At 30.3% G+C, this 26,209-nt stretch overlaps 1 protein-coding gene across 3 annotated transcripts in view; it reads right to left on the reverse strand.

Moving 5' to 3' along the window:
- The window catches only part of MCU (mitochondrial calcium uniporter), a 311,390-nt gene that overhangs the window by 15,155 nt on the left and 270,026 nt on the right, over nt 1-26,209 (reverse strand). For 2 of the 3 annotated variants that reach the window (XM_065506415.1, XM_065506414.1), the window contains 2 exons: nt 21,443-21,622; nt 20,773-21,165 (listed from right to left, as the gene is read on the reverse strand). The exons of the other annotated variant lie outside the window; for it this stretch is intronic. In XM_065506415.1, the coding sequence (XP_065362487.1) occupies nt 20,773-21,165; nt 21,443-21,622 (573 nt within the window). The remainder of the gene's footprint in view (nt 1-20,772; nt 21,166-21,442; nt 21,623-26,209) is intronic. 3 annotated transcript variants of the gene reach the window in all.

Consider the following 26,209-nt stretch of genomic DNA (forward strand, 5'->3'; position numbering starts at 1 on the left):
TTATTTAATTGATATAAGTATTATTTATGAATAATTTATGTATTTATTGTTATCTACCTCAATATTTTAGTTTCAATTTTATTTCAAACAAAGTATATTTTTCTAATTACAGTTATATAAGAGATATTTTTAACCTAAATGGACATTAAGCAATTAGGATTATCATCTGCAACAAATCTGCTGATTACCCAATGAATTTAAAAGACAAACAAATTATTTTTCCCATAAAATCAAGTTCCATAAGAAATGCTAATGCTACAGGATAAACGACCAGATCAATAAGCAGCTGGGAAAACTGTTGCTTAGGCAGTCTCCAGTTGGGACAATACAATTGATCGGCTCCGCAAAGAAAAAATATTGAGTAGAGAGAAATAGCAGAAGGTTAAGAGTTAACCCTCTAACCCGCAAGAGTGCCTCAAGGCATGCATTACAAAACACCAATTATCTCAAAAAATATATTTTTTTTAAATTTACAGATTTGTTAACATTTCCCTCGAAGGTCGAAATGCATTCCGACTTTTAGTTTTTGTTCTGTCAGCTGTTTTGTGAGTCATGTCATAATTTTAGCACGTAAAATTTTGTGTGTCATTTTTTTTAAATCAAAGTTTTACTAACTTTTAGTCGCCCGATCTTTTCGAAATATTTTTTATTAGTTCTTTTTCATTAGTTTTTCAATAAAATCGTATCATAATTATTGTTTTTACACCTAAACCGGCAACAATACCCTGAGGCACTCTTCACCATTTTGCACCTGCTTCCTAAACTTAATTTGCAAATTAGTTTCTGATGGCTGTTCTGAGTTTATTGGGTCATAATTACCCTAAACAAAATTATTCGACAATTTTTTTAGGTTTTTAAAGTTTGCGCGTTAGAGGGTTAAATCGAAACAAAATGAAGTGACGGCAAAAGTCAACAATAGAGGAGAAAATGATAAATAAAAGATTTAAGGATCAGAGGATGTTGGTGATTGATCGTATCTTAACACGAAGTTTAAATTAAGTGAAGAAACCAGTTACTTCCATTAAGTTCTATAGTATTGGGTGTGTGACTTAAAAAATTGGGATTTACAATAGATAGCGTATGTTTTGCACGCGGTTTTTATTTTTAACAACTTAAGGAGTGATATCGAAAATCCTTAACAAACGTTTTTCCTTACAACTTTTAATCCAAGTATTATTTAATTTTATTTATCAAGTTACCTTTGAAAAGTATGACTGTTATTATGTTTAATGTCAATTTGTTCATTTGTTATTAATCTGATTAAAATGAGTGACGAGAAAAATAGCGTACTAAAATTATGAAATATTTTCAAAAAATCCCAACTTGGTCCTACAAAAAGTTGGCCAAACAATCAAAGGTCTGCCATCAAACTGATTCCAATGTTATTAAACAGTATCGGTAGAACTTGTCCCTTGATAGAAAACCTGGTTCAGGTAGGAGGAATGGTTCACATGATGTTTATAAAGCCAATAAATAGAAAGAATTTTCAAAAGAGCTCCCAACACATCCGGTAGGAAAGTAGTCCGGTTAGCTCAGTAATCGGACTATTTGGTACGAAAGTTAAAGCCAATGTAAGTTTAAAAATATACAAGGCTCAAAAAGTTCCAGACAGAAATTCACCTAAAAATTTAGGATCCAAAGATAGAGCAGGGAAATTGAAGCGTAATGGATGATGAAACTTATGTTTTGGAAAATTTTTCGCAGCTGGGTCAATATTTTTATGTTGCTGATGCTCGAGGAAATGTTGTAGAAAAGTTTAGGACCCAAAAGCAAAAAAAAATTTCTCACAAACTTCTTGGCATGTCAAGCAATATGCAGTTGAGGCATAAGAAGCCAAACATTTGTTTCAAAGGGCTCTATAAATACCGAAATTTAATTCAAGAAATGTTTACAAAAGAGGATGCTTCCATTCATAAAACTTCTTAATGTGTCCACTTATTTTTGGTCTGATTTGGCATCCTGTCACTATGGTAAGCAAGGTATTCAGTGGTATAAGAATAATGTGGTATTTGTACCAAGAGAGGTAACTCCTTTAAACTGCCTGGAGCTAAGGCCAGTTGAGGAATATTGGGATCTTGTTAAAAGAGAATTGAAGAGCACAAAAAAGGTATCCAAAAGTGTGGTAGATTTTAAAGAAAATAACAGTAAGCACTATAAAACCCTTAATGAAAGGGTTTCCGGAAAAGGTTCATAAATTCATCACTATTAGAACTATAAAAATAATATTTTTTGATCTCACTCCTTATATGCCATTTTGAAGGTTACATATCTGTCATTATACCCTTCACCTTCGTGAGAAGGGTATACACTCAGGTCTCGTTGTATGCGATAGATGCGTTCCAAACAAATCTCATAAATTGAATTCGCATAAAACGATACTCTAGCTTCATATAAAAACTAATGATTCGTTCCAAAATTCTGAAAAACCGCATAAATTCAAATTTTAATTAAAAAACCAAAGCAAAATCGCATAAAAAAAATCAACAAAACTATATTTATTTCATTTACTTAAACAGTAAAAACAAAAACCCTTTAAAAAAATAAACAAAAATATAATATTAATTCATTAATCACAGAAAAAACAGAAAATTATCCAAAAATTAAGCTAAAACATTTTTTAAGGAAATTCTGTAAATATGTATGATCAATCTGAAAGACTGAATAATTGTCGGCATCGTTTAGGAATTGATTCAACGTCACTTTCATCACTAGATGCTATAATCATATTGTAAAATACCATTTTCATCACTAGAATTAAAAAAAAACATCTAAAATTTTAAAATCTGTTAAAATTCCAAAAAAAATCGAAGATTTAAAAACCGCATAAATTTGAATCCGCATAAATATCATTCGATATCAAAAACGGATTGTGTGAAGTCGTTGTCAAATAAACCCTATATAAATTGTGATATACTATTGGTCAGTTTTATTTTTTCTCTGGGTGTTTTTAGTTTTTCTCTTAGTATAAATAGTAGAGATTAGAGAACTATACAAATTGTCCATCTTTGAGAGCTTCAATACAATTTTTTATTGTTTAGAGGTTTAATTTTGAAACTCCCTGTACAGCTATTTGAGAATCTCTATCAAATATTAAAGTAACAGCAATTAAAATAAATACATACCAAAACTACAGTTTGACCACAAAATACCTTATCTAAGGTTTTCTTTGTCAATATAACCTTTAATAGCTGCAGCCATTGTTCAAGTTAATGTTAAGCTTTAAATGAAAACAGACTGAGACTGCAGTTGGCTCTATCCGCACCCACCGATGCAGCTTATGAACGTACAAGCGTTTTAATGTTTGACTTTGAAATATATAAAAAAATACGAAAAAAAAACTTCAAATTTTCTTTAATTACTTTTAATCGTATTTCGCATGTAAGACAAGTGAATGGTGGCTGAAACGTTTATAAGACGGTTGGCTGGTTGGCGGGCTGAGTTGTTTGTTTCTTTGGCTAAAAACTGGGAATGTGGGTAACTAGTTAATGTTATTATCATTACCACTACCATGGATGGTTAGTACGTTTACAAGTACTTATGTCTGAGTATTTTTTGTTTGTTAGTTAGTTGGGTACTGAGGAGTAATTAATATTTTCATGCATTTTGATTTTTTGGGATTTAAGAAACTACAATAAAATAAAGAAAATGTTTTGCTTGTTTTTTATTATTTCTTCATGTTTTTTTTTTAGTTTTTAGTTGTTTTAATATAAAAAAGCACACATGTTTAAGCACACTCTATAATTTTAAAAAAATTAAAAGAAAATATTTTATTTTATTTTCAGTTAACTTTCTGATTTTCGCGTTAAAAGACGTTTTTTAAACAACTTCCAGTAGTATTGTTTTACTTTGCTTTGGAATTCCGGTTTAAATTTCAAGAAAAAGTAACAAGAAACTCATAAACTACGTTAAAACTTCCAAAATAATAATAATTACACAATTTAACGGTAATTTATACAGAAAATAATAACAAGTGCTTTTTTTATATTAAAAGAAATATTCAAAAAGAGTTTAACATCAAAATAACTAACAAATAAAAGTTATAAAATCAAAGAAGTTTGAAAAAGTTCAAAAAAAATATTAAAATAAAATAAAAAAACAACTGCAAATGTATCCAAGTCTGTAAAAAGTCCTTGGACTGTAAAATTTCCAATAAGTTTTCAAATAGCTGTTAAAAATATATCTGTGCAACTTGTATTTAGTTGAGTGAATAAAATTGTCAAGGTCTCCTGGCTTCCTGCCTGCCTGCCTAACATATCAGTGGCTGTGTGTGCTCGATTCCAAACAACTGAACTTTAGTTTTAGTATATTTTCGTGTATTTTTATATTTTTTCGTTTTGTAAAACATTGACAAATGTTTGTGTGATTTGTAATTCGTAATAGAAAAAAGTATGACAAATATATTTAAATAAATTCGTTATTATGTTTCAAAACATGAAATCTCTAAATCAAATGTGTTGAGTGTATCATACTGTGAGTATCTGTAAGTAAGTGTATCGCAGCATCTGCGTTTTATGACATAAAATTTGTCATTCCATCTTAAAAACATGCTGCTGGATGAAGGAATTTAATATTTAAATGGCACACACAAAACTTGTAAAAAATAAAAACGAAAAAAATTATAAAACAAATAAGTATAAAATATTATTCATATTTTTTAAAAGAAATTGTATTAGAAAGACAAAATAAAACAAAAGTTGTAAAGAAATTTTTGAAAATGAATTATTAACAAGATTTACTTAATTACGTACATCACAATGGGCTAAAAGTTAAGAAAATTGCTTTAAATATTAAAAATTATAACTATATTCGTAAAACGCCACCATATTCGAAAACGATTATTTAAATTTTTAGAGATTTATGTTCGGTTTTAACCGACACTGAAAACGAGATTTTTCGTAACTCAAAACCGAAAACCGACAAGAAAAATACAAAATTTTGAACTCGAAAATATACTACTTACTAGCTAACCGTTGCGGCTTCGGTCAGTAGCTATTAATAAATGTTTACATCGTATGGGAGGTGTCACGCCCATACACACATTTCATCGAAATCGGCCCAGTCGTTAAGGAAGAGTTCAGTTACTAACACACGTGCAGAAGACTTATATAGATAAAGATTATCCTATAAGATTCATAAACAATATTTTTCTAATTGTATTCTAGCATTTAATTAACTGTGAAATTTCCTGAAGACCTATTTTTATGTTTTGAATCAAGTTCAAAAATAAATACTCATAATTCAATGAAGAACGCTTCCTTCAAAATTTTTATTTTATAATATTGGGTGTATGACTTCAAAATGCGGGATTTACAATCTGCTTATTGAACATTAAAATTGTTCAATAAAATCTGCTTATTGAACATTAAAATTGTCGAATTTTGTGTCAACAAAGAGTCAAATGCTGGAAATTTAGCTTTACTCCTTTAATTCATAACAAGCAAGAGAGCTATATTCGGCTGTGCCGAATCTTATATATACTTCACCAAATTATACTTTAAAATAAGAATTTTAAATATTTTTAGGTAAACAAAATTTAAATTTTTTTCTTTTTTAATTTTAAAATTTAAAAATTATTTTTTTTAATTTAAAAAAAAAAAATTTTAATTTTTAATTTTTTTTTTAATATTTGGTAAAAAAAAATTCGGGTTAAAAATTGTTTTTTCCGATTTTGACCCATTGTAGGTCCAACTTACTATGGTCTTATGTATGTCGTTACAAAGGTCTTTGAAATATCTATCATTAGATATTCATATTGTCTATATTAATGATTTAGTAATTCAGATATGGGTCAAAAATAGGTAAAAAATCGAGGTTGTCCTGGTTTTTTCCTTATATCTGAGCCATTTGTGGACCGATTTTAAATAGCAACCCATCCGAAGAATTTCGGAGATATTGATATATGAATCTTGTATGTAAGTTATTTGGGGGCTTCGGAAAGTTGATTTCAACATACCGCTATCTATAACGATCCAGAATATACATATATGCTTTGTGGGTTCGCACATGAAAAAAGTAGAAATTACAAACGGAATGACAAACTTATATATACCCTTGCCACTCATGGTGCTCACCAAAGCTTATGGTGAGTGTGTTCCATCGGTTTCAATAAGAAATTTGTTCGGTTCAAGAATTGGAGAGATTACTCAATGAAGACTGCTGTAAAACTCAACAAGATTTTGCAAAATCATTGGGTGCTACTGAAGCAGCTATTTCAAAAGCAGGGGAATTGGGTACCATACAAATTGAAGCCGAGAGACCTTGAAAGACGATTTTTCATGTCCGAAGTGATGCTTGAATGCTATAGAAGAAAATAAATTTGCACCGAATCATTACTTGCGATGAAAAATGGATTCATTGCGATAACCCGAAGCGTAAGAGATCTTATGTGAATTTATTAAATATTTGAACAAATTCATTAAACATTGAAATATTGGTATATATTTATATATATGGGGCATTTCATGTCAAGTGAACCAACTTTTGAAGTCGATGTCTTCTGATCGGGATGAAATTTGCACCCAGGTTAGTTCTATTGGATAGTAACTCAGACACAATTTTTCAACAAGATCGGTCAAGAACTCTCGGGGGTCAAAATTTGACATTTTGGCCAAACATGTGATTTTTCTCATCCATGTAACTTATTACTAGGGGGCGGATTTTCATGCATTTATTATTGGAAAATATGCGCCTAAAATATGCTTCAAAAAAATCAAAATATGACCTAAAAATTTAAAAAATATGCACTTATATTTTTGTGCCAGCAGTTAGAACTCTTTAAATTATACCAGGAATTAAACAATTAAAGTTCTAAAACTATTTTTGACATAACTTTTCTTCTGAAAAAACGATGTAATATCTTGGTATGAATACTTGTTTAAAGCCATAGAGGTTCTATATTGTGACTTTCCTTTTAAAATCATCAATATTTTGATCGTGCTGTAAAGTAGCATCCAACCTTAATTTTTATCTCGTAATAACCCAGCAATTAAGCAGTTCGTAAATGTATCCCTTATAGGCGGAAATTGTTAATAATATCTGATCACTTGGCTGAATTCAATTTATATATTTTGGGTCATTTGACGTGCTACTTGTAATGCAGAGAGAAGTCAATTGGTTACTTTATACATCCCATGTAATCTATCATAAACAACATTGTCACTTAAGTGTCTCTATGTAATCAATAGTGTAGGGACTTTAAACGTTAATTGTGTAGTGCATTTGTCTCTAAGTTATCCAAAATCACTAGTTTACGACAGTCTCATAGAACGGCTTAGAAAAATGACTGTCAGGAGCGGTTAAACTAAACTTTTTTGAAATGATAATTTTCAATTACTGATAGAGAAATGAAGAACTTAATGCTAGTTTTTCGATGTCGAACTAAGTTAGTCGATAAAATTTACTGCTATTTCTATAACAAATTCGACAAAAAAATATTTGTCGAAACAATGTATTGCCCATTAACGACAAAAAATTATATTTTTATTAAAAATTGGCATAATATGCATATAAATATGCATTTTGAAGTAAAATATAACAAAATATGCATTATCAATAAAATATGCAAAAATATGCACTAACAAATCGATGCCATTTTGCAGCAAAATGTGCGATTCGGATAGATAATTAGTCTACATTGTATTTGGGCGTTCGAGAAAAAACATGCATTTGCATATAAATCCGCCCCCTACTTATTACCTATTGTTCTTAGCAAAATGTGTCCCAAATAGTTTAGATAGCTATTTCTTCAATCTTTCGAAAAAAATATTTAAAAAAAAAATAAAAAATTTTGAATATTTTTTTTCCGAAATCAAAAACATTTTTGACTTTTTTTCAAAATGGGCCTTTTTTTTCTTAAAATAAAGCTTAGATATTTTCCTTGAGGACCTATTTGGTAGCTTAGTGGGATGCGAGTTCGATATCTATCAAAAAAAAATGTTTTCCCTTTTCCAAAAGGCTAAAAAATTTGGTATAGAAATTTATTAAATATATGTATATGAAAAAATTTGTCAATTTTATTACATCATATATAGTCGTTTGGGTTGCTGTTATTTACCGTGAAAGGGTTTTCAGGCTGAAAGCTGTTTATTGTACTACCATTTTTTTAGGTTACGGTGGTTGCCTGAGTAAAATCAAAAACGCATAGATCTATTGGTTCATTGTTATATCACAGAACATTACTAATGTATAGAAGACTATGAATAGCGTAGTCTAAACTTCTAATTATACCCTTCATCATAAGTGATAAGGGCAGGTGCTGATCTATGGGGTGAAAAAGAGAAATTTCCACACCTAAAACCGATATATAAAAACAAGAAAAATGGAAATAATTGTTTTTCTGGATGGTTATAGAGAGCGGAGTTGATATAGCCATGTCAGTCTGTATGTTGAAATCAACTTTCCGAAGCCCCCAAACTTACATGGTTCGGTTGCTATATAAAATATAAGCAAAAAACCACGACAATTAAATTTGTTTACCTATTTTTGATCTATATCTGGATTACTAAGTCATTAATCTATACAATATGGATAGATTAATGACTTAGTAATCCAAACGATATAGTAGTTCCGAATTACAATGGGTAAAAATCGGGAATTTTGAACCATTGTATTAAAGTATACTTTGTTTAAGGGTATATAAGATTTGGTGCAGCCGAATATATTTTTTTATTTTTAATCATTGTTTGATTAAAAATACACAGCAAACTAAATAAAAGATAGATCCTATAATTGATTTTCGGACACGTATAATAGAAAATTCAACGCTGGACTTAAAAAAAAAACAATTTTATTGCGTTACAATGGCATAACTGACAATGTGTTTAGGTTGGCTTGGCAATGTGAGTCCTCATAAAATAATTTGTTTGTGTAGCATGTTACGCATTTTATACTAAAAATCGTTTAAACAATTAAAGGCAAATGACACAAGTGGCGAAAAGTCGCTTCTACAAAACCCAATTTAAAGATCAACATTTACGAACTTTTGAGTTCGTTATGCCGTCTGTATGAATAGTTAACTCTGGTGGTAATGGTTAAAAGATTCACCGAATATTCTTTCTCGTTTCTCATTAAAAATTCTACAATTTAAAATGTAATTGAATTTGTATCAGTATTTAACATTAATGCACAAGGCTACTTGTTTAATTTTCAGAATATGTGTTCTTTATTTGGTATTTTCGTGGTTGGAATAAAAATCAGGAAAAAATAGTGGTTAAATAATTTGGTCTGTGACAGAATACCGCACGGAAATTAAAGAATGAAAAAAATTACAATAAATAAAATGCAAATAAAACAAACAAACAACTGAAGGAATGAAAACACTTAAATATGCATTCTTGTACATTGTACATGGAAATGTTGTACAGAAATTCTTGCTCACACCATCACCATAAGTGTGAAACATGTGTTGAGGAATTAAAAGGCGCAAATATATGCAAACATCCCAGCAGTTAAGCAAGTGGTCATTGTATTCCGTATAGACAGTAATTGTCAGTAAAATCTGACTCCAATTTATATATTTTGGGTCATTTTTCACTTATGTGCTCTTAGTAGTGCAGATAGAGGTCAATTGGTTACTTTTACATCCCTGGTAATCTAGCGTGAAGACAATTGTCGCCTAACTGTCTCTAAGTAATCTAGAGTGTAGTCGCTTTAAACGTTTAGTTTGTACTGCACTTTTTTGTTAGTAATTCGTAAAAACTGATTTATTTTCTTTGTGCTTTCCCATGTAACCTAGGGTGAAGTCAATTGTAACTTTAGTGGTTCTAAGTAACCTAGAGTGTAGTCACTTTAAACGTTTATTTTGTACTGCACTTTAGTAGTTGTTTTACCCGCCACAAGTAATCTGTTGGAGAGCTGTAGGAGGAAGGTTTGTTTACAGGGTTATTGTATTGTTTATGAGATGTCTTTTTAACTGAATATTTGAGGTCATTTCGCTCCAGTAACCAGTTAGGTAGCTAGTAACACTACTGACTCTTTGTAGCCGGTATGTGAATCCAATGCGTTACCACATTGGACCAGCTATCAGAGAGTCTCATCACAATCCAAAATAATCAAAGAACTCCCTACTTAGGATATGCCCGTGTTAAATTATCTATTCTGGTATCTAGTTATGAATATAGTTGTCACCCTAAATGATAGGAAAAATCACTAGTTCGGGATAGAACTGCTGGGATACTTGTAATCATTAACACATTCCCAAAACATGATCAAATTAAAGACAATTAAGGGGATGTCCCTTGACAAATATTAGCTACGTTAAAATCTTCTCAAAAATCTATTCGAATAGTATAATACAATTATTTCTTGCGACAAACTTGCTGCCATAGATACGAAAAATAGGCAGGACATGTTTTTGTATTTGAATAAGACTGAGTATTTATGTCCCCAGCAGTGTATTTGCTTTTATGTTGGCACAAAAAGAAAACACGCTATTTTCTTTTAGCTAATGGAAACCAAGCAGTAGATGAATGAATAAATGAACGAATGTATAAATGAATGAATGGATGTTTTCATTTGGCATTAATAGAGATTTTTTACCCATGAAAAGCTTTTGGGCAAACAAACTTGTTTGCCTGAAAAATAAAATCTTTTACCAACATTGTCTGTCTCTATTTCAAAACAAAACGATGCCTGCCGTCTGTTAAAGAATACGAGAGTGGAATTATGAGCATTCATGGAAAATCCACATAATACAACAAACACATGCATTCATTATACTCATATAACTGTAAACCAACTCGGAAACGGAACTGTAAAGTTTGAAAAGATCAACACTCACTGCATTTGTTATTCACATAAAGATAAAAAACGTAAAACCTCATAAAACAAACGCTTTTTTTATACAATTAAAATTGTTGCAAAGATTATAGAAATGAAAAGAATTAAAAGAGAAATTATGAGACTAAAATGAAAATCATGATTATGTTGTAAAAAAAACAAGTGAATGTTTATCTTTAAATGCAAATGAATAGCGATTATATTTATTTTATAGGCTTTAGAATGTTTTCAAATGCATGTTAATATGGACAACTTGTTTTCTTTAGGAATTAATATAAAATATTCAAGAAGAGTTAAATTTGTTTGCAGCTATTTTTGAGATTTGAAAATGAAAATTAAAAAAAATAGTTTTGAGACTAAATTATTTTCAATATAACTAACAGAATCGACATATAAACGATATATAAAATACCGTGTCAGCTAGACTGTCGTTATCGCTAAGCTACCGTTACCGAAATAACTTAAATTACTGTTACGTCATAAAATAGCATACCTTTCTTTATACCATAAGTATATATATTCGTGATCGTTATTGATAGCGGTGTCGTTATTGATAGCGATAAATTAGCTCTAGCTTGAATCGGTAGAAAACCTTGGAACATATCATACATATACATTTGATCAAAAGAGACTAAAAAAAGCCGCCTTCTATATTTTTAATACCTTGTACGCCTAGCTATCTACACGTTACAGTAAGTTTTAAAAATATACTTTTTTATTTCAAACTAGTTGGCCCGGTAGCTATTTACTAATGTTAGTTCTTCAAGTTTCTCCAACCCACATACATCTGCCTGTTCTTATTTATTTGTAAATAAAATATCTAAATTTGTACTGTACCCCCTAAAGTAGGCTTTTTTTATTACTGGACTCAAACAAATTTCCGAGTTTTACCCGGAATTTTTGAATTTTTTTTCTTTACAAACCATCTCCTGAAAATTCGTATCAAATAAAAAAATCAGCCAAATCGCTCCAGCCGTTCTCACGTGATGGCATTACATACATGGACCATTTCATTTATATATCTATAGATATAATAAAATACCATATCTAAATTGTTTTAATTTTTGAAATTTTCAATTCAGAATGAAATTACCATTATCATTAAAATACCGTTACCGTAATCTTTTTACAGTTTTGAATCGGTAGCAAACCTTGGAAAATAATAGTTTCATTTGAAACGAATTACGCCCTTTTTCAGATTTCATTAAAGTGAAGACATTGAATGTTGACCGATTAAAACTACGAGTGTGACAATGCTGATCAGACGTTGACCAACATTAGAAAAAACTAAAATATTCCATACTACTTTGAAAACACAAGCAAAAGTCAGTGAAAGTAGCTGATTTCAAAAATTTTACTGGTTTTTGATTTACTTTAGTATTAAAATCTTCCCGGAAATGAACAGACTTGTTTATTATTTCGTGGAATAGTAAAAGACCGGGTAATTAGGAGCCCTAATTCATTAATTTAATTATGGATTTATGAAAAAGGATGTACAAGCAATACTTTTATACATACATTTTTTGAAAAATATGCTTTTATATTGTACTTAATCATTCTTAATCATTTTTAAATTAAATTTAAATTCAAAGGAGTGCTAATTGAAATGCCGAAAGGAACTGTGAACTAGATCGTCGGTTTCCAAGTATTAAAATATTATTGCAATTTTTCATGTCATTAGACAATCTGAGGGTATTATTATTTTGAATGGCAATATATTATTTATTCAGTATGTTTTTGCCAAATTAAAATTAACGGATATAGCGGTCAACAACACGTGCAAATGATAAAATTGTTTTATCAAAATGGTTTTTCTGGATGAATGGGTACGTCAACAAACAAAATTGTCGAATTTGGGACGATACCAATTCACATGTGATCCAAGAGCGTCCAATGCATCGCGAAAAGTGTGGATTTTGGGCATCACCAACCTATGGTTTCAACATTACGGTACTTTATGCCACACAACTCATACCACATTGGACATTCTGTACGAGCAATTTTATCGCATGCTTATCTCATGTGGAGATGATGTGAAATGGCCACTGAAATCGTGACTATATCTTGTGGGGTTTTCTTAAGTCGCAGGTCTATGCGAATACCCCACAAACCACAGCGGCCCTCAAAGCGAACATAACCCATGTTATAACTCAAATTCAGACCGAATTATGCTCCAGAGTCAATAAAAGGTTTGTTCGTTAACATATCATAATGATTTTTGTTGGATAGAAAATGTAAATTTGATAATATATGCTTTTGGAAAGCAAATCCTGCAATTACAAAAAATCAAACGTTGTATCCGTTTTTATACTACCATCAAAAAAGATAGGTTTAAGTTTTTTTGTCATTCCATTTGTAACACCTGAAAATATTTGTCGCAGAGCCATATTTTTATATATACACACAGTTACTAAAGTATACGTACGATCGACTTTTTGGACTTTTTTTTAAAAATCTATATATTTAAAAATACAAGGCCTGACTCTTTCATTCACTCACTCATTCACTGACTCATCAGTCAGGCCTTGTATTTTTAAATATAAAGATTTTTAAAAAAGCCCAAAAAGTCAATAGTACGTATACTTTAGTAACTGTGTGTATTCTGGGTCCTCATAAGATTATATGACAATTTAGCTATGTCCGTCCGTCTGTCTGTTGATAGGGCCCAAACGAATACTTTCTGTTGATAAGGTTCCTTTGGTATTGAAAATAGGTCATAACGTTCCATGATTTCACATAGTCCCATACAAATATCCCCCCGGAATACTGTTTGAGTAGTCAATCCTAATATAATTTTACACAAATTAATTCTAAGTACTCTGAAATTATATTTTAAGTATGGGTGAATATTGATGGGTATACAAGATTTGGCACAGCTAAGTATATTGTGTCTAATATTGTAAAAAATCTCGGCCAAGGAGAAATTTTGAAAGACATGATTAGAACACGCAAGCAAGGTCTAGAAGGCTTTTAAGATCAAAAGATCCTTCTACAAATCTTTAACTCGAATACTCTACTGTGCAGCAGTAAAACCACCCTAATATACATTTTAACTGAAATATAAGGATTGATTTTATAATTATGAAGAAAAGTGTGTGTGTATTAATTTCTACTAAGCTGATTAAGAAGTATAGTTTCATGTTTTCTTTTCTTTTTTTCTTGCTTGATTTAAATTCTAGTATATTTTTCTCATTTCCACTTTGTTACAAAAATCAAGTTTTTTTTAGCGCAAAAAAAGTTACAAGTTTTTAAAGTCGCTAAAGTGAAATTACGATGCGTTTTGTAAGGGATTTTGGTTTAAGGTTTTCTTCCACGTGCTGCTTGCCAGCAGTTAGCTGACAAAATGGAATTACATTAAGTATTAACATTTTCAGTTTTCTACTTTTTTTTTGTGCGTTTTACTTTAAACTTTGTCAAGTGTAGAAACAGATGTACTAGCAAATGGGTAATTTTTTAATTTTGGGTTTTGGTTGAAGTTTGAAGAATGATAAATTGAAAACAAGAATGCATAACTCAATTACATAGTTTGAATTGAAATATACCATTAAAACTTTAGCTCTTTAATAAAAACATATTTAATTAAGTTTGTCAATTTGGGGCAAAGTTTTAACAAAAACATAAAATGTTTAACTTTTCTGAGAGTTTTTCATAGAATTTAAGAAAACACCTCTTCATAGAACCCCCTGTAAACAACTAAGCACTAAATGAGTGTAAATCTAAGCAACTTAAAGTGTACGAATGCAAGTAAAAGTTCTTCAAAAAAGTAAACTAAGAGTTGAAAGTAACCGCAGGTTCTACTTTCTTTTACATAACACGTTCTTTTACAATTTTTCTTTATTTACATAATGTATTACACACTTATTATTAAATACAACAATTGCAAAGAAAATAAATATGAATTAATTAATTTACACCTTTATAAAGTTACCAGCGGCTTTTCACACCCGGCAATTAAAAAGTGGGTCATTTGTGCGTGTGCATTAGTGCAGCAGTTGTCCTTGAATAAGCCCCTGCCGCGGAGGGGCAGTGAGGATTGAGGAGTGCAATTTCCATTATGTTATTATGTCACGTGTCAAATAATCATATTATGCATGTGTCAAAACGTGAGTAAAGTTGAAAACACGCACAATATTGTTAAATTTTTAATTAACCCGTTGGTTTGCCAAAAAGGAAGTATCCTTTAAAAACGAATGTTTAAATTGTTGTTGTTGTTACCTTGTGGTTCATATATATACGCATTAGGGTGGGTCGATTTTTTTTTGTTAAGAAATAGCAGGGGGCTTGGGGAAATTTTAATATTTTAAGCAACTTTGGCCTAGAAACCATAAGTCTTAAATATAATTAAAAAATATGTTGCCCTATTTTCTCCATACTTTACAGTAAAATTTCAGAGTACTAAGAACTAATTTTTGTAAAATTTTATCAGGATTGTCCATAATCAACATATTAATGACTGCTCAAACAGTATTCCTGGGGGATATTTGTATGGGGTCTAGGTGAAAGCATGGATCGAATTGCCCCATTTTCAATAAACCTTATCAACAGAGAGTATTTGTGGAAAATTCCAGCCAGTTAGCTGTTTTCAACAGACAGATAGACGCACGGCCATATATAGATCTTCTTAGAATATAAAGAGAATCCAGAATATACACACAGCATCAAAAGTGAGTAAATACCAGCGAATTTCTTGATTTTTTTAAGATCATGAAAATCATTATAGCCGACTTAAATCTTTTTTTTTCTCAAACGAATCTATTATTCAACCCAATCTCCAACAAACCGAAACTTTAAATTTTTAATTGATGAATAAATTTTCGGATTTTCATTATCTTAAAAAAATCAAATAATTTTTGGTGTATACTCACTTCTGAGGCTCACTGTATGTACTTATGTGTGTCTGTGACAAATATTTTGGGAATGAGAAATGGTGGGTATAAAAATACAAAAGTTTTTCTTCTGAAGTGTGAAAAAGGTTAATCGAAATTTGGAAATTTGGTAAATGAAAGAAAAAAAGTCCAGACTTATTATCCTGTTTCACATTTTTGAATTTCCGCAAAAAATCTATTTTGGACTTATGTAAATGAATTAATTCGCGAATCATTTACACAAAAAAATAAATTTAATGAAATTTGAGTCAATTCAAATGAATTTGGTAAAAATGAATTGCAATTCATTTTCAATTCAAATGCATTTTTCAAATGAATTGCAATTCGTTTCCAATTCAAATGAATTTGTCAAAGTGAATTGCAATTCATTAGAATTGAATTGGAAAAAATAATTAGCAAATTTATTTCCAACTCATTTGAATAGATTGAAATTTGAATTGATTTTGGAAGTAAATCTATAGTAAGAATCACTGCTGTTTTGTTATTCAACTATTTTTTATGTTGAAAGACAGCAAGCATTACTCTCGTTTTGTATATCACCTAATATAATCCAAAGACAAAAAATTCTTAGATTTGAAATTCCCATGATTTACTGGAATTGTCAGGTAGCGGCAGAATAGGAATTGAATTATTTGGTATGGGCGAAAATCCTATAAAAATTGGAAAAATGAAATTTTGGAAATGAATTGAAATTCAATTCTGCCTAATTCGTTTGAATTGATTCAAATTTCATTCAATTCTTTTTTGTTGTGAAAAGAATTAATTAAAAATTTAGCTAATTCGTAACGAATTAAAATCAAAAAAGAATGATTCATTTACAGCTCTGGTTTCTAAAGCAAAATTGCTTAGAATTCTTTTTTATTTTTAATTTTCCATCCATACAAATCGATCCACCCTAATACACATGTATGCATTTATATCCGTATGTAAATATTCGTGTATACAAGAGGTGTTAAAAGTGGTATGGAAATTTTTTATAATTACTATAATAATAAAAATGCAATTAATAATTTTAAGAGTGGTTAAATGTCTATTCAGCTCAATTTTGCATTAACGTCGGATAGGTAGAATAATACCCAAAAATAGAGCTGTTTTAGAAAAATTCTAACTAGGGCCAGGAAAAAGGTATCGCAAATCCATTTTCATGGATAGATAAAGGGCGAATAGGACGCTTTAAGAAAAAATTGGTTGTCTTATAGGGTCATGTCTTAATGATATTCCAGTACGAAAATGACTCCAAACACACCTCTAGGGTTACAATCCAATTAAGTACGTATTGTGAAGTGGCCTGCCCAATCGCCTGATCTTAATCCCATATGCATAAATCCTATGGGAAATTGTAGATCGCTAAATACGGACTCAAAATTATACCACGAAGGAAGTTTTATCGGATGTGGTTATAAGGGAATTGCAAAATATTTAAAAGAAGATGATCATCGCTGTGAAACCGTAATAAAAATCAAGGGCTATTCATCGAAATATTGAATTAGTAAAGTATCCAGACAATTTTTGCAAAAATTAAAGCTTAGTTTCCAATGTTTTGTCAATAACATAACAATAATAACTTTTTGGTTTGTTTTCCATTTTCCGAATTTAATTAATTATGATATTTTGTTAATATAAGCAAAAAAATATTAATGAAATACTAAAAAAAACTAAAAATTTCTTAAGAATATTATTTTTTTTTTATTTTGACGTATTAATTGAATATGTATTTGAAAAAGTTTCCATGGTATTGTTAACCTATAATTAAACCTGTATTCAATTATTATTATTATTGGTTGAATTTTCTAAAAACTAAATCTCTCCTCTATAATATTCATATACATTCCCTAAAGCGAAGGGAACCGGTACATAATTCGTTACGATATTCTAAAAATCCTATATATAATTATGGATTCACTTCTTCAATCAAGTTAATTATAAATATTCGAAATCAATTAAAAATAAGTAAGAGAGCTATATTCGGCTGTGCCGAATCTTATGTACCCTTCACCAAATTATACTTCAAAATAAAAAATTTAAATATTTTTAGGTAAACAAAATTAATTTTTTTTCCAAAGATGTTTTTTAATTTAATTAAAAAAAAATTTTAGAATAGATTTTTTTTTAATTTTTTTAATTTAAAATTTTTTTATTGGTTTTTTTAATATTTAGCGAAAAAAAAATTCGGGTTAAAAAATATTTTTTCCGATTTTGACCTATTGTAGGTTCAACTTATTATGGTCTTATATACGTCATTGCAAATGTCTTTGAAATATCTATCATTAGAAATCCATATTGTCTATATTAATGACTTAGTAATCCAGATACAGGTAAAAAAATAGGTAAAAAATAGAGGTTGTCCTGGTTTTTTCCTTATATTCTCGATTTTAAATAGCTACCGAGCCGGAAGCATTCCGGAGATATTGGTGTATGAATTGTGTATGTAAGTTATTTGGGGGCTTCGGAAAGTTGATTTCAACAGACAGACAGACGCACATGGCTTAATCGACTCCGCTATCTATAAGGATCCAGAATATATATATACTTTATAGGGTCGGAAATGAAAAATGTAGAAATTATAAACGGAATGACAAACTTATATATACCCTTTTCACGAAGGTGAAGGGTATAAAAATTAACATTTTCATAAGAAATACAGAAAAATCATTCAAATTGTGGAATATCCCAATAATAAGGAACAAGCTGGACATGACACACATATAAACCGTTAGATGTGACTTCAAAAGCCTTTTCAAATGATAACCCAAATTGTTTGTGTTGTCTTGGGAAAATGTAATTATTTGAAAAAAATTAATCCACTCTACTCTAAATAAATCACACAGAACTAGTTATTTAACTGGTCTTTGGTACTGAAAGATTTACTATTTGTCGAAATTCGTTTTATTGAATTCATTACATTAAACTTGATTTCTGATTTTTAATGTTTCTTCATTAAAGTAATAATTTTCGGTTTAAAAATTGGGAAATATAGAAATACGGACAACTAAAAAAATATTGTCTATTGTAAAATCATTCTCATACTTAATTAACAAGGCTTGTTAGGCTCACGTTTTATAGGCGCTATAATTTTGATTGTTTACAGAACGTGATTCCACAGTAAAATAACCAGAAAAGCAATGAGCAACCTTAAATCTATATCTTTTATTGAGACCGACTAAGATATTAGGTAAAACATAATGACAGAGATCAGTCTCCACGAATTACACCATTTCCAATTGTATTTCAGAAGTTTTTAATTGTATTTCAGAAATTTCCAATTATTGGGAGTATGACTATAATACTTTGCATAAATTTATTCAAAGTATTGGCCATTATGACTTTTTCACATCTTTCTGGCAACAAATCGCACACCCAGTTCAAAAGTGACACAACTCAAAATTAATTTGTCGGGTTATGTAAACCCGAAAAATTAATTTTACGCTTAAACTATGCACAATATAATTGTTTATCTATACAAAACATATCAGTGTATTCTGTTGTTGTTAACTGTGGTTAAAAAAAACACTAATGTCTTTCATTCACCCCTATCGTATCAATATTTCACATGAAATATTTTCCCTTTTCCTTTTTTCGATCATCAACTTTGTTCACGTGAAAAAATTCCCCTTGTTGTGAAATTTTTAGATGGAATTTTGTAAACAATAAACAGCTGTTACGAACAAAATCAACTATTGTGAATGTAAAGTTCATCGTGATATTCCCGATAGCAATTTTCCCTTCGAGGGAAATGAATATTTCATGGGAACAAAATTTCACATGTTATTGCCGATAGGGGTGATTATGTTTCAATTGGTATATATTTATTTTCGATTTCTGAAAAATTAAAATTTTGAGTTGAGAGAGAAATATTATTCGGACGAGGCAAGGTCTGGACTATAAAACGGGTGAGGCTAAACTTTTCAGTACCTGTTAAAATAGTTTTTAACAGGTACTGCAAAATATGGCTGAACGTTGTCGTGGTGGAATATTACGGTTTCATGTCTGACCTCATATTCCGGAAGATTTTCGGCCAATGCTCGCTACAAACTAATCAGTTTGGTACAGGTTCTCTGTAATGGTCTGGCCAGATTTATGTTTAAATCTCTAAACCCTTTTGCTGCCAACAAATACATTTGGTTTCGATTCGGCTGGCTGGCCGGACTTCACATACGATCTATTATGCTTCATTCAGTGCAAAAATTAGTTTATTTTATAGCTTTCAATCATAATTTCGGACATGCAAAAGGTCTCTGGGCTTCAATTCGTATGGTACCTAATTCCCCTGCTTTTGGATGAATCCTGCTGCTCGCAAACGTTTTGAAATTGCTCCTTGAGTAGCTCTAAACGATTTTGCAAGCTTTTGTTGTGTTTTGTTGAGTAATGCCTCCAATAAGTAAAGCAAAACTTTCCGCATATAAAGTGTCAAATGCGGATACAAAATTCGACATTTTCGAAGCAAAAAAAAAAACGTTGTTTACACGTTTCAATAACTATGTACCCTTCAAAATGACATATAAGTTATTACAAACAAAACCCGCGTTCAAAAGATACGCATTTTATTGGTAATTTCAGATCCATTCCATTCTCTAGCAACCGGATGTTTAGAAGAAATACCCAAAAATAGAGCTGCTTTAGAAAAATTGTAACTAGGGCCAGGTGAACGGCATGGCAAATCCATTTTCATGGACAAATAAAGGACAAATATGACTCTTTCAGGATACATTTTATTGTCATATATTGTTATGTCTTGATTAGTGGGTCAAAGTCGGCAATTTTACAAATATAAAAATTGCTGAAGATAAATGGCTCTGGAAAATTGGGAAACCCCTCTTATATCATTAGATGATCTCTATTTTAATTATATTCAGAATTGTCCAATTGCTTTTCAGAAATTGCCATTTGTATTTTAGAATTTTCTATTTGTATTTCAGAAATTTCTTTTGGTATTGCTGTTAGAATTTTCTGAATTACAAATTGAAGTTTTAGGACACAATTAAAAATTTGTGAAGTACAATTGGAAAGGGTGTAGTGACAATTTTTATTACATTTAAAAAAAAAACTCGTATAATTATGAGTCCTTAAAATGATGTCTGTAGGGAAGTATAGAATTAAAATTGATACATACCAACATGATTATTACTCGTATCAACATTATTAACAATGTCTATAGAATCAGTGTGGTAAGAATAATGAGTTTGGCTGGCATTTTGTTGCAACACGCCACTTGACGACAATGAATCGTTTGCAACAGAGGTCGCCGTATCATTGGGCGACGCTGACAAAGTGTCAGTTGTTGAATGCGGTAGCATGGAGGTGGCAAATGATGTTTTGTCATTGCTGGTGCTGCTGCTGTTACTTGTGGTCGCATTGTGTTGATGTTGCAGCAGTTCCTGCTGTTGTTGCTCAATGTAATCCTGCAAACGTTTAATTAATACGGATTTTTTACCATTTGCCTTTAGGCCATAACCGCGACATAATAATTTCAATTCTGTCAGCTTCATTTGTATTAAATTCAATTCTATTTGGGCCGAGGTTTATTTTGTTTTCAGTTTTCGTAGAATATCGCAACATATTACATGGGAAAAGTGCAATAAAAACAGGGAGGAAATGAAACAAACAAAAAAATATATATAATGTATAAGAATTAAGGTTGAAACTGGAAAAACTTTAACCAAATGAAAATTAATGAATGAATGAATGAATGTAAGGAATGGGGGAGAAATTAAAAAAAAAATAACAAAAAAACAACGGAAATGTGTTATAAATGTCATGCAGATGGTTTTCAATACGAATACCTGTTAAATTAATTTCATTATTTAAGGAAATGTTTTCAGTTTTTGCAATTTTCACATTGTTTTTGTCAACAAAAGTATTTTTAATTTTGTTAGCTTTAGCTGAGGCCACAGTGGTAGAAGAAGCCTTTTTAATTGTATGACTAGATGTGGTGGCGGTAGTTGGTTGAGAAGTAGTGTTGCCTTGAAAAACAAAAGAAAAATTAAAAACAAAATTTTGGTTGGTTTAAACGAAAAAAAAATGAAGACTGAAATATAAAAATGTTAAAAAGAGAACACAAACAAAGGAACAAAAAATTTGGCCGAAAACAATGAAGATAGAACAAAAACATTAAAAGCATTTTCAAATGAAAAGTGAATAGAATATGAATGAAAAATGCATTTAGAAAATTATAAACACGTATATTTTAAAAAACAAGTGTAAAAAGGGTGAAAAAGCATGAACTTAAGTTGGTGTTTTTGTTAAACGGAGTTTAACCTTATGGTTCTCATTAAATTATAATTTAAACTTTAACATTTGGGGGGTAGAATATAAGACAATTGATGTTTGGGGACTGAAGACTGGAAAAGAGTATAAAATGAAGAAGAAATGGATTTAGAATTTAAAAACTTAAGTTGAAAAACCTTCAAAAATGTTTAGTTAATCTAAATTTAATCTTCGATTTCAAAATAAATGTAAATAAATCAGGGACCGTAACGGTTATAAGTTATATAAAAAAAAAGTTATCTTATAATAGTTATTTTATAACTTTAATAATAAAAATATATCTTATTTTTTTAACGTAAAAATAAAAGTTTGCATTAAAATGTTAAAAAGGGAGTTTTATTTTTCCCGTCAAAAGATAAAACTCATTTTATGTAAATTAACATCTAATGCTTGCCGCTGGTCAGATCAATACAATTTGTAAAGCACCTTGCATTGCAATTAAATAAATCGTCATTGAAATAAGAATGACCCTTCACCTTCGTGAGAAGGGTATATACAAGGTGGCGCAAAAGTAATCCTCCTATCAGAAAATGCTATAAATTTTGCGATTGGCCCCTAATGTCAGTTCTGTTTTGACATTTGTATAGTAAACACATGCGAAATACACGTTAATAAACAATGTTACGCTACACTGCTCCAGAACGCGGAATATTGCTGACTATTTATTTGACCAATAATCGGTCGGTGACTTTGGCACAACGTGAATTTCGTCGCAGATGAGTGATGCGGCCCATTTCCATCTTAGCGGGTACGTAAATAAGCAAAATTTACGCTTCTGGGGCACTGAAAATCAGCGTGTAACCCACGAAGAGCCATTACACCCACTCAAAGTCACTGTATGGTGTGCTTTTTTCGCTGCAGGAGTCATCGGACCTTTTTTCTTCGAAGACGTCGCAGGCCAAACGGTTACTGTAAATGGTGAGCGCTACAGAGCAATGATCAACGAGTTCTTTTTGCCGCAACTTGATGAATTGGAAAACATGTGATTCCAACAGGACGGTGCAACGGCACACACTGCACGTGCCACAACCGATATGCTGAAGAAAGGATTTCCCGGGCGCCTAATCTTCCGTCGGTCAAGCCCGACCATATAATACCCTACACTAAGTAAAAGAGCAAAAAAAGTTTTCTTTTAAAATTTCAATAATTTATATTTTTGAGTGATTTTTGGAAGTGGGCCTTATATGGGGGCTATGACCAATTATGGATCGATCACCATGAAATTAGGTCGAGTGATTTATGTCTATATTAAAGTTAACTATGTTGAATTTTGTGTGTTTACCAACATTTTTAAGCGATTTATGCACGTTAAAGTGATTTTCGGAAGCGGGTCCATATGGGAGCTATGACTAATTATGGACCGATCGTAACAAAATTTGGTGACATGAATTTTGTGTATATAAAACTTATTTAGAGCGGAATTTGTGGAGATACATATATAAATTAAACATTTATGACCGATAAAGTCCAATTTCGGGAGGACATTTGTATGGGGGCTAGGTGAAATAATGGACCGATTTCAGCCAGTTTCAATAGGCTTGGTCCTTGAGCCGAAAAAATAATATGTATCAAATTTCATCGAAATATCTTCAAAATTGCGACATGTACTCTGCGCACAAGATTTACTCAGAAAGTGATTCTAAGTCGATCGGTATACTTTAAGGTGGGTGTTAGACTAATATTTTTGGGCGTTACAAACATCTGCACAAACGCATAATACCCTCCCCACTATTATGCGTATAATAATCCACAAGAAGAATCAAAGTTTTTCAATTTTTTTTTTTTAATTACAGCCAAAAAACATCGGAAGTTTACTTTTGCGCCACCTTGTATAAGTTTGTCATTCCGTTTGTAATTTCTACATTTTTCATTTCCGACCCTATAAAGTATATATATTCTGGATCCTTATAGATAGCGGAGTCGATTAAGCCATGTCCGTCTGTATTCCGTCTGTCAGTTGAAATCAACTTTCCGGAGCCCCCAAATAACTTACATACACGATTCATTCATCAATATCTCCTTAATTCTTCCGGCTCGGTTCCTATTTAAAATCGAGAAAATCGGTTCACATCGGCTGAGATATAAAGAAAAAACCAGGACAACCTCGATTTTGGACCTATTTTTTTACTATATCTGGATTACTAAGTCATTAATATAGACAATATGGATATCTAATGATAGATATTTCAAAGACCTTCTTGTATATAAGAATAGTAATTGTAAGTTGGACCTACAATGGGTCAAACTCGGAAAAAAATATTTTTTAACCCGAATTTTTTTTTCGCTAAATATTAAAAAAAAAATGAAAAGACAAAAAAAAATTTAAAAAACAATTCGAAAAAAAAAAATTTTTAAAAAAAATTAAAAAAACAACTTTGGAAAACAAAATAAATTTTGTTTATCTAAAAATATTTAAAATTTGTATTTTAAAGTATAATTTGGTGAAGGGTATATAAGATTCGGCACAGCCGTATATAGCTATCTTACTTGTTTTTTCTTAAACAAATAAATTACTACACACATTATATAAGATAAGCTTTATAAAGAAAGATACTGAAAAAAGGAGTAAATAAACGAAATGAGTTTTATTTCCTGACGGGAAAAATAAAACTCCTCAAATGAGTTTTACTTTGTTATGGGAAAAATAAAGCTCCTCAAATGAGTTTTATTTCAGATGGGAAAATTAAAACTCTCTTTTTAACAGTATCATCCGAACTTTTATTTTTAGGTTTAAATTTTCCGGATAACCGTTATTTACGGTCCATGAAATAAATATGTTGATGATCCGATGTTAACAACTCGTAAGTAGGGTTTTTATCCCGGGAATTTTGCCAATTTTGCATTTTCCGATTCCCTGGATTTTTAGTCGGGTTTCTCGGAAAAGAAACCCTGATGAAATTACAAAGAAAACAAGTTAGAACTCCATTTTTTTTTAAAGTGAAAAGTTTTTTTTACAGTTTTTCGTTTATATCTCGGAAATAATAGGTCGCTTAATATTATTATTTAGTTGGGGTTTAACGAATTGACATTTAAAAAGACACATGGAAAACTGCACGATCTAGAAATAAAAGTGAATAATCTTCAATGCCAAATTCGAATTATTCCACAAAACTCTAGTAGAATAAAGGCCCCCACTTTTGATGGCGGCACACGCTTTGGTATTTTCAAGTATAGAATTGATTTTGGCTTTGAAAGGAAACACAGCAATAGCTTTATAATGAGTGTGTTTTCTGCAAAAAAATTCATTCTGTATTATAAAAATTCATAATTCTTCATTTTGTGAATGAACACATTTGAATCCAATAATTTGGAAATTTTCATCTTTAAGCTTTCCGTCATTATATTTTTTAAAAATTATTTGTATAAACTTTTATATTTTGGAAATAAAAAGGCATCAAATGAAGACTTTATGTATATGTAAATATAACATATAACAAAGGATCGAAGGAATTCATTCTTAATACCATTTTCGTGATCAAAATAAATTTTATCTCTTAACGATTCAGTTAAATGTATTGAATTAATTCCTTTAACTAAAATAAAATTTGTTTCAATTCATTTTGTAAATAATTAAAAGCTAAATACAACTGAATGAGAAAAAACATTTCAACTCAATTTGTAGTAGATTTGAATCAACAAAAATGTAATCATTCAAAGTTTGAATAAATTCTGTTATTAATTAACTACAAATTGAAGCTTTTAAAGGAAGCTAAAGAATTAGATAATGGGAATGGATTTATGAAATGAATTAAGTTCAAATTGAATTTATTAATACGATGCTTTATATATAATGACTAGCTGACCCGGTGCGCTTCGCCACCCCAATTAGAAGAAAGAAATAGTACTATCAAGTCTCACTTTGTGAATCTAATTGTAAATGTCTAATTTCATATTTCTGGGTCCATTATTATAGAAAATGCAAAATGTGTTCCTAATTTTAAATTTTTATGTTTATTATTATAAAATATTCAAAAAGTACCATTGCAATAAGGAAATAGTACCATTGATTATCACTTTTAAATTCGCATTCACTAAACCATAACCCGTCAAGCTTGAATTTTAGATTTGTATATCATTTCCTATATTATCAACTAATTTTGTTTCTATAATACTTAAGATTTAATAAATTATCACAAAACCGAAACCGATCGATTTTTAATTTTTTAAAACCGAAACCGCGGTTTTGAAATTCTTCGATTTTTTGGAAAGTCTAGGTCCATTATTATAGGAAATTCAAAAAAAGTACCATTAAAATATATAAAAAGTACCAAAAATCCCCCACT

This window comes from Calliphora vicina, chromosome 3 (assembly GCF_958450345.1).
Source record: "Calliphora vicina chromosome 3, idCalVici1.1, whole genome shotgun sequence".
Lineage (NCBI taxonomy): Eukaryota > Metazoa > Arthropoda > Insecta > Diptera > Calliphoridae > Calliphora > Calliphora vicina.